Here is a 17204-nt window from a genome sequence, read left to right as displayed (position 1 = left end):
TAAAAATATTAAGGAATGGAAATCACAAAGCTAAGATTGTATTTCTGAGGTTGGAAAGGATTTACATCATTACAATATCTTTTTTTTTCAAAAAACAAATATATAAAAATTATTTATTATAATTTTCGTTAATTCAATTGTAGTAGCTCAAAATCTTCAAATTTTATGGGAATTTCGTTATTATTACCAACTTTTCTCAGAAATAAAATAAGAAATAATAATATCTTATAATCCAGGAAAAGATGATAAATGTGAATCCAATAGTTACAATACAAGGTCTACAGTATTTATTGATTTCTTTAGTTTAGCTTAAATTTTTATGGAGCCCAAGTCTATGATTGTAAGATCAGGCCAAGTTGCAAGTCTGAAGTTCAATTCTCCACCTCTGATTTTCAATTTATTCACAAAATAATTAAAAGACAAAAATTCACAAAATCGAACAATGGATTTGAGTTTGGCTAAAATTAGAATTTTTAAAGTTTACTAGACTAAACTAAACTTAGATAATAAATTACTTTTTTTATTATTCTTTCCATTTAAAAAATGCAACTCCTATTAAATTTAGCAATACCAAGTACCATTATTATTTAGCGAGATATTTTCAAAATAATTATTAAATATTAATAATTATAAAATGGATATTAAACTGAACTTATCTCATTTTTAGAAGAAACAATCCTAGAATTTTTCAATGCTTTTCTCACATATGCCCGTCGGGGACAAAAAAAGTTATATTTTTGAAGAATAAAAAACTTAAGTGCCAAATCAAATGGCCTTTAACATTTACTCTTATTTTCTCTTCGATTGAAACTTTAGTGTCTTAAGACGTAACTCATACTTAAGAATTTCAGACTTGACCATTCCTCTTGGGATAGTTAAGGTCATATGTCGACAAATTTACAAGAACTTTTAAAACCCCTAACTTTTTTTAATGAAATAAACTAACTAAATATACATATGTACAACTGACTTTATTTCTGAACTTTATTGAAGAAAGATACTTTTCTCATGTCATTTATAACACAAATTGATTAATGTTGTTTTTCAATCTTGCCAACCCATTTAAAATTTTCTTTATAGGTCAGAAACACATTCACCTTCGATCTCCCTTCTTATTTAAAACTATTTCTTAATTTTACTCACACCACGAGTTTACTATGGTTAAAATACTCTCTAAAAAGATTCTCCAAAAATAATCTCTGGGGTGTTTTTATTTATTCTTGTTGTGAATCCCAGTATATATGTATGAATCAAGTAAAAGTTAAATATTACTCCATTATTAACAGGAATAAATTATATTTTTATTTTTTTGCTACTTGATATATTTTTTTGAAGGAAGGAGAAGGAAATTTTAAATATATTGACCTTAAATGTGAAAAACAATTGGGGACCACTATTTTAAATATTAATTGACTAATGTGACTGTACTATCATCACCTACGTATTATAGAGCAATATTTTTCTTTTAATTCTTTTGGAACTTCCATACAATTTTATTATTTCTTCTCAATATTGAATTTACTACATACATAGTCTAATATATAGTAAATCACAAAAAAAAAATATACAAAGAGAGAGAAAAAAATAGTATTTAAAGAAAAAGATTTCCGACAAGTTTCTATTATGATTGAAAGGATATTTTTTATCAAGATATGTTATCTTACGGACGATCCTTGGAACAAATTTTGAAAAATTATTTTAAGCATATTACTTTAAATTAAAAGTTTTTTTAAATCGATAGAAATATTATGCGTTAAATAAAACTTCTCAAAGAAAAATTAAAAAAAAAAACATATGATTAAATTAATAAAGAAATTACTCTAACTATATAATAAGTGATACCAATTCAATTTGAAGGCCACGCGAGTTAACCAAAAATAAGAATAAAAAAAACACAATAATAACAATAAACGAGTACTCGCACTATTAAAAAACTTATATGAAGGCCACTTTGAGCGCTCATTTCGACTTATTCACCAAGCAACAAGTGTATAATATATATAATAAACATTTATATCTCCTTTTTTCAATTATGTGTCAGAATCTGTTGTCTGATATTTTGTGATGTTAAACAAGTTCTTTATGTGATTATGAACTTCCTCCTATACAAAAGGTGGTTTTGTTGTTAAAGAGCAGTTTGACGAGTTTTTTTCTCCAAAATGAGCGTGCTGGATAGTGGCGAGTGCTTGGGTGTCAGTCTGGTCAATAATGATGGTAGTAGTCGTTCGTCGTCTCCACATCAATTGTACCTCCAATCGTCTCAAATCATATGTGAAACCAGCTCCATTGTGATTAATAGGCAAACAGAAAGAGATTTAAGAGAATCCTCCCCTAAATCTACAATTAAGTCATGTGTCAGTGATTCTTTTAACAACAATAATAATTCAGTATGTTCATCATTGAGAAAACGAAGACTCATTGGTGATGAGTTTTATTCAGATCATTTGGTGATTGAAAAACAGCATCAAGGACATAAACCCCCTTTAAAACTTTCTGTTTCTATAGTTGAGGTAAAAAAAAAAAAAACTTATTTTAAAATCTAAAAAAAAAGTTACATGGACTAGGAATTAAGTTATGGTGTTACAAAATGTATTTTTAATTTTTTGCACTGTTTAGTCAGGTAATATATGTTGATTAAATTACAAAAATTACTTATCTTTACGAAGTTAAAAAAGTGTCTCATAATATAATTTTATATATATATGTATTTACTAAATTTTATATATCTTCAAAAGTAGCCTAATCTCTTTGTAAATCATTCTTCGTAGTTTTAAAAATTGCATGTATATGTCCAATTTTATTTTAAATGATAACCTGTTTTGAGAAACATTCACTTTTATTATTGACCAAAAACCTGTTTATTACAAACGAAAGAAGGCGTTAAAATCTTACTTAATAAAGCATAGTTGAGTCAATATTTGTATAAACTTTATGAAAAATATAAAATCATTCATTTACTTGAACATAATTAACATTTGATGGTATATTTACTCACTAATAAATTATATATTTATATATTATATTATATATTTTACATACAAATACTATTATACATATATGTTATACATTTAATAGTGTGAGTTCAATAAAACTTCATGTGAAATAAGTGAAATTTGAGTTTTGAAATGTACAAATTAGAATCTCAAAACATTTATTTATAATACTCATTTCAATCCTAGATTGTATCATTTTAATAATTAATCCAGGTAAAACTCTCTCTAAATTTACCTTAAAGGCAATATAACTACATATGTAATACATTTATACCACGCGTTTTAAATTTCAAGGACTTAAAACAACTGTGACAGCAGCCTCTTACCAAAATTCAATTTTTTAAACAGTGTATATATATCAAAGTTCAAATAATCCATAAATAACTAACATTTTATAAATATAACTATTAAAACTAAGTAAAAATTAACATAAGTTGTTAAATATTCTTAGTTTTTCAATATTTATTTATCAAAATGACTTTATGTAATAATATACAAAAACATGTTGTAATAACAATATTAAAATGAAATTACCAATACTAACAAGGGTCAATATGTTAATCAATTTTTTTTTTTCACTACTATGTAATTAAGATTTTTTTTTTTAGAATGTAACATCATCTACTTTACAAGAAACTTCAAGCTCAACCTCAACAATAGATTCATCTCTATCGTTGGCACCATTACATTCATCACTTAAGAATAATAAAACAACAATTCCATCATTAGAAACTCCAACAACTTCATCAAATTTGTCTGACAGTTTAATCAAGCATGTTTACAACATATCAAGTAGGTTCTTATGATATGTATTATACAATTATTGTGTTTCTTAAAATCAACTATTGACTCGATTTGAATGTGATATATTATAAAATCTAAGATATAAGCAAGTTTTAGCTTACAATACATCGTTTATATTTAACCTAAAATGTGAAAAAAACATTGCTATAATTTTTAAAAAGTTACATCATGTTAAGAAAAATTAATGTATCAAAGATTTATAGGGTAATAAATATGATACAAATATCATATGATATTTTCTATAAATTGGGCAAATCTTGGTTATAAGCATAATCTAAATAATCAATATTTATTTTAATTCCCTATATTCATTGTAGATGATGTTGTACTATACGATTATAGACTTGGTGGTTCCTCCGGAGAAATATCAGAAATAGAAACAAAGCCATTGAATCTTTATTGTGGAGGTATTTCTAATTTAAAAAAAAAGTATTGATTTACACTGTCCTGTGGAAAGTGAACAAACGAATGATATCAATGACATGGCTGCCATTATTGGCCATGCAGTAAAAAATGAACCCGAGGACTTGACAGGAGTCAGAAGGAATTCTTCACCAAATAGTAACAGTAATGATCATCATCACCATGTTGTTTTGTCTAATTCCGGTAAGTAGTTCATTTTTAGTAAAAGTATATTACTTTTTTGCGATAAATTACATTTATTCAAATCATAAATATAATTACGCTACTTATCTGTTAATATAATATATATAAAGATATAAAGGAATTTAAATTTTGATTTTTGTTAAGAAGGTTAATTTTTCGAACAATGTAAATTGAATAAACACAGTAAAATCTCGATTGGCCAGAGGTAAAAAATAATTTCTATTCAAAAAGCTTATGCATTAATCTTCTTAATTTATTTTTATTGACAATTTTTACATTATACATTAATTACATTAAATATGATAACTATTAATAAAATCAGTAATATCATTTTATTAATATAACATATTTTAACATATTTTCCTTTATTATTAAACACCATTCCCCGGATTAGGGTTTCTTTCCAAAGAAACTTCCAAATTTTTTGTTAAATAGTTCAAAACACTCTTTTGAGATAATCAAATTTTCTTACTCCTGCTCATTTTCTTCTTTTAGAAAAGCAATATAGCCAAGATCTCTAAACTTTTTTTTTTTTTACCATAGCTGAGAGATATATTTAAATTTGTATCGAACCCAATCATACCAATAAATTTATTTACAAAGAATTGTTTCTTCAGATTTCGTAGATTCCAGGACTTTGGTACTTTTTTTATGGTAAAATTCTGAGGGTTTTATATTTATTCCTGAAATCCGGACCTCTTCAATGAATTAAAATAATAATAATAATGTTTCAATAATTAAAAGCTTTTGGCACAGAAAAAGTCATTATGCATATTAGTTATTACCTATTTCTGGTATGAACATTTTGCAGTCTGTCGACGTTTACTTCATATAATTTGAAATATGTTTGGGAGATTAACAAAATACATTCAACGCTGAATACTTATGAGTGAAATACAAATCTGACTTGTTTTATTTATATGACATTCAGTAGGCAGGATATATGCTTCTTTGTCAAATACTAACATTCGTAGTTTATGTATACAATTGGTAAACCAGAAGTATAATATTATTTAATCTATTTACTTATTTTGTATGTGATGGATACGAGGACAATTTTTAAAAAAATAGACCGTGTTCATAAGTTCATTTTTGAATTGGAAATATAGGATATAAAGTTAAGAGTAGTCTTTTCTTCCCAAAAAATTAATAACTTTTTAATTTTTTATCACTCAACTAATATATTGATTTCCTTGGTAGTGTACTGCTACCTAGATATCATAAGACACAATAAAACATATGATCGCCCCCCCCCCCATTTGTTCTTCCTCTAATACGAAATATTCCATAATCTTGGGATCAGTAAAATTGTCTTTAATGACAATTTATAATATTGAAATAATTGAATAAACAAAATGAGTGCCACTTATTTACGTTTTTTTTAAATTATCAATTTATTTATGAATGAAATCATGATATAAAATCAATTAAAATCAATAGCTATAGAAAGTGCTATTAAATTATAATATTGAATTTAATCAACATCCCAATGCAGATTTATATCAGGGAAGAAATTATGGATGTTCCTCTCCCCCTCCCCCCAAAAAAAAAATAATAATAACAATATATATATATATAAATTAATGTTTAGTTTTTACAATATATTATAGATATATGATCGACCTCTTTTAGACTATCCATATTTTACTCTTTAGATGATTAGTCTATAGACCTATATAACCCCTCGCCCATCCCAATAAGGTAATATTGACCACATTAAAGATGTTTGCATATTCTCACTTATGTTTTCATGAATATAAAATATTGCAGAATATTAAATTAATTAATTAAGAGTCTTAGGAGTTTTAAAATTATAAATAATATATTTTTGCATAATCATAATAAATTATATCTTATAGTCAGGACCGATTTGTGATAATAATTTCTTACGAAGCTATTCCTTACATAAAATAATACGAAAAGATATAATTTATTATGATTAGGCAAAAATGTATTATTTATAATTTTGAAAAATCCTAAGACTCTTAATTAATTAATATATATTTAAAATTATTTTTTTTTAATTTTAATTCAATTGATTAATTCTTGTTGTTTATATACAATTATTATCAACGCAATTTTTTTAATTAAATAAACGTTATAATTGGGTGTGAGTAAACTATTAGAAAATTTATACCGCAAGATGATGCAACCAATGTGGGTCCAGTTCATAGAATTGTAATAAAGGAAAATTACAGTGAATAGCATTTACATTGGCGGAAATTACTAGCGGTATTCAACAGCCATAATGTCAAAAAATCAAAATACTTGAATTGGATCCCTTGATTCCAATATGGCCTTAGTATTTCTCCATCGCTCTTAGGGCCTTCAGAAATAGGATATAATTTTTTACTATTTTTAAGATATATTTTAAGGATATATGATATGAATATACTTCAATGCCTAATGTTGAAAGATTCCAAAACCGTTTTTGAAATATCTTTTTTTATTATTCAAGCTTCAGTTATCTTTGCGTAATGTTGAATGCTTTTTCGTATATATTTATTTGATTATGAATTTCTTTAAAAATTTAGGGCAAAGATAGGCGAGAATTCTTCTTTTAGAGGGACATGTCAACACACTAACGACTTATTAAATAATGAACAAAAAAGAAGAAAGAGCACACTCATCAACGGTTTTTCCTTTTATAATTCATAATCTTAGTTTTTCTTTACACAGATCCCTTATTTAAATATAACTTGTTACTTCGTTTATTTATTTAGAAATTATGAAATAGCCATGACGTATCAAAAAGAGAATTGACAGCTGACAACAAAATACATAGGGTATTTTGTGTTAACGAGGTAACACCATGGAAGAAAAAAGGAAAGAAAGAAAGTTAGAAGAGGGCGTAGAACTCAAAAAGTGTAAGAGTAAATTTATCTTGCGAATAAAATCAAGAATCTGGGACCCACTCCGGGGATTTCCTGTGAATGTGATCCAAGAATATCCGCGTACTTCTACTAATTGTGATAGATGGAAACCATACGAATTCATACTTTATAAATGCATTTGGATCAAAAGATGAGCTATGGAGATTATCTGCGCTAATCCTCAAGGATAGATTTATCCTGATGATGATGGGTCCAAAAGAATTATATATAATTGATATTGAATCTATTGATTCTATTCATTGAAAATATTTGCATCTTTATACACCCTAAAGCATATAACATTAGTATGCTGGCGCCCATTCTCAACTTTAAGCAAAGATAACTTGAATTTTAAACATAACAAAGGCATTTTAAAATGGTTTTAGAATAATTCAACAAGAGAATTGTTCTCAAAAACTATTCATTTCGACTTTGAATTGTCGTATGTATGAAGATAATAATGATGCAGTACATTAATACTAGTGGTAGTACCCGGCATTGTCCGGAGTAATTAGGCGTTGGCTAAAAAGACAATGTTTTAAAATAATATAGAGGATAGCTCCCTAATAAATCCTCACTATTACTCTCCGTTTTTCAGGAGCACTCTCACAAGTAACTACTTCATACAATAATACGTAATAATACAATGCATATGATAGGATCTCTTCTCAAGAATGAAAGAATAAAAATAAGAGTCTGAGAAAAGAAAATGTAGGGATGACTGATTATTATTTTAGTCTTAAGAGCAATCACCAATAAAACTAACAAAAATTCATTTTAACTAAACAGCGTTAATATTTTATTCAAATCTTAACCTATATTGAAACTCCACATAAATTATGATATACATAAGATACTTATAACAAAAACAAATAAAAACAATACTCTTGTTATACATGCACACACCTACAATATTTAATTAATACAACTACGTTATTATTTCTTATATCAAAAATATTTATATAATTTACATAAGGGTACAGTGCACCATGTATACACGTTTGATGCCCACATCTGCAATATTTCATTAATACGACTATATTGTTATTTCTTAGATCAAAGTATGTTATTGATATACATCATTGAGTCTTATATACAGTGCATTAAGTGACTTGTCAAATATTTAGACATTCATACAGACAAGAAGACAAACATTGCTTCATTAATATAGATTATATCATTAAATAATTCAAGCCATATTTCATAGCTAAAAATTTATTTTGACAGTTTTCATCTTTGAAACACCATACGTTTCTGCTTTATAGACGATATATTCAAAATCGGTATTTCATATCATCTTAAACAACAAATGAAATTTACATACTATGAGTTTTATGATTAATCGAACGTAGTATTTAAATTTTTATGCTCAAATTTTATTGATGAAAATATGAATATGAAAGTTCATTATTTTTATGGGGCATGAGTGTAACACACTATAAACTGTTGTTTACTTTTATTTGTAAAAAAGAAACAGCCGGTAGTACTGTCTTTGTGGAAAAATAGTAGAGCTCACTGAATGATAACATTATTGAAAATAAAATAAAACATGTAAATATAAAGGGTGCTGTGAAAATTATTAGCAGCCTGCGCCATTTCTTTCAAAAACAACTTTTTAAACAAGCTATGGACAGTCACACCACCATATATATAATATTTTTTTAAATGTTTGCTTATGTCTTATTGCTTTTGGAAATATGCTAATACTTTTTTATCATACTGAAACTTTGCATAGCATAAAAAATTTAATAAATAAAATAAAATTTCTAACCACTCTATTGTATAATATTAGTCTTCATAGTCGCCATTCCCTCTAAAAAAGCACGTAATAATAATGTGGACATATAATTGATAATTTTGTATAGCTTAACAATAAGTTATTCGAACTCAACCAGTTAACCTTCAAAACACAAATACAGGATTTGAGAAGTTTAAAATCGACATCTGACAAAAAAAAATGTAAAAGTTATTGATGATTTTCGGATACAATTAGAATACATATATATATGGTAAAGAAAATGAGTAGTTGATCCCTTGTCCAAATTTTTAAGTTTCCCCACTGACAAAGGAAAGAACTATCTTTAATTGTAAAGGTAGCTTTATTTCAAAGTGAGAAATATTATATCAGCAAATAAAGTGTTTGGAGGAAGAAAAATGCTAAATTTAACCCATTTTTGTGCAAATGTTATGTTTTTTTTTTGGAGGGGGGTGTTTCTGTACTAAGGGGATAGGATGACTTCACAGCATACAGGAAATATTGGGTTACAACCTCCTTCCCTCAGAGCAGGGAATTTAAAATATGTCGTTTAATAGGTCTTCTAGCCTCAAAAGCCCAATAAAATAATGCCATGGCCATAAAGTAGTGGCTCGAGAAGAAGCACATTAAGGTAATGGAGTGGCTTTTGATAATCTTTATTATTCGACAAACTTACAAAATCAGCAAGGGGGGTTATATACTCCACTCTATTTATTTATATTTTAGAATTATTATCTATGTTAAAAATTTGTTACAAGGGTCAATAATCAGAACATAATAGTTAAAACAACAACATTGAAATGGAAACAATTATATTTACAAAATTTCTTTGTATAATTACGCGTTTCAATGTTAAGGAATATATTATGATAATTTTTCAAATAAATCGTTATTTTTATCAATTTATCATTTTTTTAAATATGGGACAAATAAAAAATCATTATTTGTCAACTCATTCATTCTCACAAGCTTATTTATTAAAAAATAAAATATTCTGAATTTTATCGAATTTTTTCAAAATTATTTGGATTATCCCAAAGTTTTAGAATTTTAAATATTTATAAAATTATTAAATATAATGTTTATAAAATATAAATTATTTTTCTAAAAACAGACCACTATCCTTATTTTTAAAAAATCATTTGAATTGTGTTTTTCTAAACATAGGGAATGTTAAACTTCTCTATTCGAAGTCGAGATACATAAAGAAAGACAAATGAGTATTTTGAAGCGTACGAGGCGACGTCAAAACATTTCAACTGACAATGTTGCAGCGTATCATTTGACACAGTATATATCCCTTGATCAAGAATTCCTTTTTGTAGCTGTATTCTTCCAAAAAGTTGTTTGTAGCAGCAATACTATGATACCAAAATAAATAACTTTTTAGTTGGAAAAAAATATGCAAACTTTAATAGCTACCATATCTTTTTTTGATGACATCAAGAGGATGAGTTACTTTTTACACAACAAATACTCACAAATTACCTTCTCTAGATATACTAGACTTGGATATTGAACGGAAAAAATGAACTGCTTTCATAAAGTTATTGTCGAGCTAAGGTATCGTTGAATGACTACTTTTTCCAAAAAAAAAAACTTTAATTTTTTTTTATTGATTTTAGATACAGTTATTAGGGGTCCCTAAAATAAAAATTAATACATATTGAAAAATTATCGATTACTCTGTACTTTGATTATTTTCTATACAATGTCTCACAATATAACATTTGAAAATAACTGGACTATGGAATGGTTGTGTATAAAACAAGTATTCTAGGATAGGTGAGAGTACAATTTTCTAAACACCCATCCATTTCTTATTTTATTCTTAAATATTTAATTAAAATCGGTATTTTATTTATGAAAAGATGAAGAATATCAAGTAAAATCAACCATATTCCAGAGAATGCATGTATGTAAACATAATAGGTAGCCATTTCTAAGACCCCCAATGTGATCGGTCTCAGATCATGTATAGCTGAGGCAATGATATTACGACCAAGGACGGTATAATGTCTGAGGTTTTGTCATTTAGAAACAATGTTTTAAATTATTGATTTCTTCACTTTCCAAAAAGATTTGGGCTGATATATCGGCTCAAAAGTGGAGAACCTATATATCGGGTAAAATATCCGATATCTGTATTTTATTGTTTTTGGGAAAAATTTGTAGAAATTTCCATATTTCTTCTGATATTTTATATGATGCAATCAGAAAAAAAGAAGGGAATCGAAAATAAATTGTTGTTCAATTTTTTTAGACAGAGAATGCCTGATACACAGAGTACTCACACTGAGATGAATGAATGCGACACATTGTTTACCTTCTGGTCATTAAATTAGGTAAGAAATCCAAGATAAGATTTATTAATTACCAAGATTAATCAATTTAGTCTTCCATAAAAATTGCCCTTTTTTTAAACAATCATATTTCTAGTATAATCAAATGGTGATCAAATTTATTGAATCCATTTTTATTTATCAAATATTTTTATTCAAAGAAATGTAGCTTTCACGAGTCAACTTTCTCTATCAGGTAAAGCATTAACCCACAAGATCTCAAACCAGATGAATGACCGCTTGTTCTTAAATTATTACGACTCAGAAAGGATAATTCAAATTCCGCAGCCTAGTAAAAATCTTGTCACTCAAATCTAATATTAAGCTGTTATTTTTTTATTCCATCCTTATACATCCAATTATTCTTAAAATATTTAATCTAAATATATTTTTTTAATGATATCCGAAAATATTGTGATATCAGCCCATTTCTACTACCCATCTGATTCAAATGCTTTTGAACTAAAGTTTATATATTATTTGCTGTTTAAAGGTTTTATATTCTACACATAAACAATCAGTTCAGGGCTTTATATTAATACTTGTCGGATACCTATTATTTAAGCTTATTTTCTTTTACATTGCAAGTCTTTCTCAACATATTTTGTGTGTAATCGGGAAAAACACCGGATTTTTGTGGACGTATGACCTAAATCATATTTTTGTAATACAAAAAGCTTGTCAAAATCTGAAAAAATATATTTGACAGCGAGTTGGATAGTAATTTAGCTTTTAGTATAGCTGGTACAGGGGCATTTGCAGAGGGTGGGCTGGAGTAGCTGTACTTCCCCCCCCCCCAAAATTAAGGAATTTTTGCTTCTTACTAGAAAATTTAATGATTTGAAATTTAATTTAATTTTTCAACTTTTTTTTCCAAAATATTTAACTTTCTATGAATGGTTATGAACTTTTTAAATTTTTCTCCAATTAATTTAATATTTCAAATTTAAATTTTTTCAAGAAATTTAATTTTTTGGAAATAGCTCTGGATTTTTTGAAATTTTTTCAAAAATATCTGTGGATTTTTTAAACATTTTTTCAAGATAGCTATGGATTTTTGAAATTAAAAAAAGTCCAAAAACCAGGTATACCCAAAATATAATATAGCAGACTTCCCTGGGGTGTGACGGATTATCAAAATATTAACATCTTTCACGATGTTACTTTTATTGTATTACGAAACCTTTTATTTGAAAAGAGACAGAAAAGCCCCAATAATACTATGGAACCATTATTCAATTATTGTTGATAATTGTTCATAGTTTCAAAGGGGCTAATTAGAATTCAATTAATCAACGTTCAGATCACTGATTAGAAAAATTGAAGCAAAAACTCAACCGCTAACAACAAAATAAACATTATCGAACTTCAAATTTTTGAAAATATGACTATATCTGGTCTGTTAATATTGTTATAGTAGCTAAGTAGTGGAACACTAAACTGGAACGAATGCTTTGAAGCTAGAACCCAAATATATTGTTTATTATCAATCAATATTGCAACTAGAAGCATGGTTCCGAATTCCTAACTTCCAATTTTAATCAACTGAATCAAAGCTAATTTATTAGTTCTCTTGATAAAATTTTATAACATTTCGAATTATAAATGAGAATAGTCAAATTCAAAATGGGAAGAGTCCAGTTCAAACCGGAATAGGCAAATTTAAAATGAGAATAGTCCAATTCAAAATAGGAATTGTCCAATTCAAAATGGAAATAGTTTAATTCGAAATGCGAATATTCAAATATATTTATGGTAGTCCAATCCGAATGTGTATTATTTTAAAAGTACTAGGGTATATATATATATATATATATTAAAATTTGAAGACAAAGTCATAGCCATAATATAAGGACTTGGAATTTAAATTTACTTTTGAATGTAAGATCATATAATATATTAATACATATCGACTTTTGGGCCAATAATGACCCTTCTAATTATAGGAACATTTTTCTATTCATTAGTGAAAAAAGTATAAAAATTGCTCGATGGAATCAGTTTTTATGAGATGAAGAAGTTTGTATGTGCTATTAAATTATCAAAGTAGTGTCATGTTTTTGTTATACTCATTCCTTTCTGGTAACTGAGCCTCGTACAATTCACATCTAGGAAAGTGTAGGCTCCGTGATTGAATCAGTCCTAAATGAAGAAATACATTATTTGAATTCGATGATAATAAAAAAACTCCTGCCTTATATTTAATATGCTAGTCTTAAGAAACCAGTTGTTAGTACGTGCGATTCAATGAGAAAACTGATCTCATTTTCGACCACGAATCTCCCTATTTCTCTGGATTTTAATAAATAATATATTTATTACATCATACTCAATGTAAAAACTCATCTTCAAATTCATATTTTGACTTAATTCAGACTGTTTAACATACCTACATTTTGTGTAAAAGTTGCAATTTTGTAGAAGTTATAATATGTACAAACAAATTGTGAATATTGCAAACCTAAAATGAGATTCAACGTTTTAAATATTAAATTTATGATAGATTTTACAGTACTTATACAAAAAATGATATCATAATTAGATTAAATGGTTATATATTAAAGGAGTAATACTAAAATTATATATTTGTATATATACATATGTATATCGAATTAGACTATTCTTATTTTGAAATTGATTGTTCCTATTTTGAGTTTGACTACTCCATTTTGTAGTGGACATTTTAAATTGTAGTATTCCATTTTGAATTGGACTATTCTCATATTGAATTGGAAACGGTATATAAAGTAGGACTTATTGGGATAGTTACAAATACTTTCCATGATATTATTCCCAAAATAAAGAATATTGTCAGGTGTATAATTTTATTTCACTCAGCTTTTATAAGAGAATATACCTCTAACTACCAATTCAGCCTTACATATAGCTAGTAACACAATTATTTTTTTCCAAAAATCGGTTGAACATTAAACACTCAACGCTAAAAAAATAAATGAAACAAGCCTAGTATAATAATAGAATACAGATTTATTTAAAAAAATTTAAATCGAAAGCCATTATTTCCTGCTGATAAGTCTCAAATTTTGATTGCACATTCCCTGACTACTTCATTATAAAATGCAATAAGGTAAAAAAAAAGTATACCGATAAAAAATAATTATAAAAAAAAAATTCTTCTTACAATTTCTGCCATTTTTTAATTAAATTCCATGAAAAGCTACAAATATCAATTTTAAAAGTACTTCATTTACAAAAAAGAGTAAAATAAGATGTTATCTAGATCATCATAAGCGTTGTTTACAAAAATTGAAAATATTCAGGGAAATATTGAATGTTTAAACTAGTTTGAATACTGGAATGTTTAAACTAGTTTGAATACTGGAATGTTTAAACTAGTTTGAATACTGGAATGTTTAAACAAAACATCGGCATCAGTTGATATTCAAATTTTTATGTCATTTTATTGAAGAAAATATTGACAATTTATGAAATGAAAATGATTTTGGATTTAAAGTTAAAAATGACAATAGCAAGGTAGCCAAGCTGTATTCAGACAGCATGTCTGATAAAAAGGGCAGAATCGAAGAAAAATATGACAAACAAAAACCTATTAGAGCTTTTGTACCAGTTACGTGTGATGGACAGCTTTAGTTGATAAAGGAAAACATTCTGTTTTGTACTTTCTGTTGAGAATTCCCTGAGGTAGCAGACAAAATATCAGCTTTATTTATTGCAACTAATTCTTTCAAAATGGAGAATTTAAATTAATACGGAGAATTCTCTACTTCATCATTTCCCAAGGGGATTAAAAAAAAATTCCCACTCAAAATATGAAGAACTACTTTCAAATTCAAAGGTGGTACTTTGGTAGAGATAGAAGTAGAAAACCGGTTTATGCAATGATTTACAATTGTTAGCCTATTGGACTAAAATATATTTTTTATATGAAAATTAACTTGACTTTGAGAGTTATAAATTTGGAATAAAATTTTACTTGTCATTAAAGATATTAAAACCAATTTACAAAATGAAATGCTTTATTTCAGACTCTTAGTATGAAAGCACGGTAAAATTGAATATGTTAAACAGTTATTAAAATAAAATTCAACAAATAATAAAATCAGTTAAGTATACATTGATAATTGCTAAAAAAAAAATTCTGGATTATAACTCCCCATGAAGTACTTTTTACAACAAAGTTTTCAAATTATAGGGAAGGTATTTTTTTTTGTAGGACAGATAGTTTCTAACTTGTCTGATAGGACAGGTTATGAAAAAAATAATCTTTTGCTCAGTATTTTTTTAACTATAGAATAAAAAAATATATAGAATAGGTGCCTTGAGGGTATTCGGAGCATCCTCGAATGACCTTATTTGCAGGAAGAAGCTTTAGGAACCCAAGTCTTATGAGAATTATCTGTTGACTGATTTCAGCCAAGTTTTTATTAATAGTAAAAATAGTTAAAAAATAAAATTTATTACTGCATTCTATGAACTTTTTTAATTGATTGTGATTGGGTATCTATAATAGCTTATAAAGACTTATTCTAAAACTAAGGGTAAGATAGCTCGAATTAGTTGAACAGTTGAGGTTACAACAACATTTTCTTTCTAGAAATTATCATCTTTGGTATTTACAAACAATACCTTTTCATTTGGGGATTAATACCATTTTAAAAAACATATTATATAAATTTAATCTTTCAAGACTTATTCAATATGACCAATTCCCTCACTTGATAACGCACCAAAACACAAATTAACTAAAACCAGCTTAAAATATCTAACCAAATTTGAGTTTTTTAATATAAAATAATTAAAACAAGGAATATAAATATGATTTTTTTTTAGAAGTTTATTATTATGTACATAAATTTTGGTCAGATGGAGTTCCATCTATTAAATATAAGTAAACATTGTATTTTTAGTCCAACCTATAATCTAGGAGTGACCGAGTATCGAACCTACCACGTACATACCAGGGTGTTTACAGGGGAGGCTGGAAGGGGCTGTATCTCCCGTCCCAATGAATGACCTTTTTTAGCAGATTTTTTATGAAAAAAATGGGGGCAATTTTTTTAAGGATTTATTTGCATAAAAAAACATAATTTGAGGGAAAATTGGGCTCAGGGAAAAAATTAAATTTTTGAATTTTTTTTATCAAGGTTCCAAAAACCAAGCACTTCCTTCCAACCCCCCAAAAAAAAAAAAAAAGAATATATATATATAAAGGTTAATAGAAATACACAGTTAGAACATCATGGAATCCAGCTTTCTACAATTTTCAATTTAATGTATCGTACCTACTGCTGGCCAAGAGAGGGAGGTTTTGACGTCATAGAGAATAGAAAAGGTATCAAATACAAATTCACAAAATGCCAAAATTAAGAACTTGGACGACGTTGTAGGCCAAGAGAGAGAAGTTTGGTATCATTGGAGTATGATATTATATCTTATTTACATTTTACAATATATATATCATTACTAAGCGATTATTATTATTACGATAATAATACCTATTTGCTGTTCCGAAAAAGTATAATATATTCGCATAAGGAAACTGTCAGTTGTGCAGTTTCTATTTGTGGTTCTCCTAACAACATAGTTTATCATCATTTTCCAAAGGATCCGTCAAGGAGGAAAAAATGGGAAAGTGCTTGTCATCGAAAGGACCCCTTAGGAAAATACCCTAGAATTTATGATAATCATTTTGAGGAAAATGCTTATAAAAAGGATTTAATAGGTGAATTACTGGGAATAATTGTAAAAAGAAAATTGAAAGAAGATGCTATCCCTTCCAGAAATCTCATATCCGGAGAAGGATTTGGGCAAGCTCCAAGGAAAACAAAATGAATTAAGATAGGGGACC

The 17204-nt window shown here is 27.0% G+C and overlaps 1 protein-coding gene across 17 annotated transcripts in view; it reads left to right on the top strand.

Annotated features, from left to right (window-relative positions):
* The first annotated feature begins 1948 nt into the window (after positions 1-1948).
* The window catches only part of LOC121127106 (protein grainyhead), a 37857-nt gene continuing 22601 nt past the window's right edge, over positions 1949-17204 (top strand). For 4 of the 17 annotated variants that reach the window (XM_071892053.1, XM_040722481.2, XM_071892048.1 and 1 more), the window contains exons 1-3: positions 1949-2510; positions 3602-3785; positions 4115-4403. In XM_071892053.1, coding sequence (XP_071748154.1) covers positions 4280-4403 — 124 coding nt within the window. In that variant the 5' untranslated portion in view covers positions 1949-2510; positions 3602-3785; positions 4115-4279. Of the gene's footprint in view, positions 2621-2876; positions 2982-3273; positions 3478-3601; positions 3786-4114; positions 4404-11295; positions 11378-17204 lie in introns of those variants that run through there. The other 13 variants (XM_071892054.1, XM_071892050.1, XM_071892049.1 and 10 more) reach the window with 10 other exon arrangements.

Source organism: Lepeophtheirus salmonis, chromosome 12, assembly GCF_016086655.4.
Source record: "Lepeophtheirus salmonis chromosome 12, UVic_Lsal_1.4, whole genome shotgun sequence".
NCBI classification, from domain to species: Eukaryota; Metazoa; Arthropoda; class Copepoda; order Siphonostomatoida; family Caligidae; genus Lepeophtheirus; species Lepeophtheirus salmonis.
The sequence above is the reverse complement of the archived record's forward strand: the minus strand, read 5'-3'. Positions and strand labels throughout refer to the sequence as shown.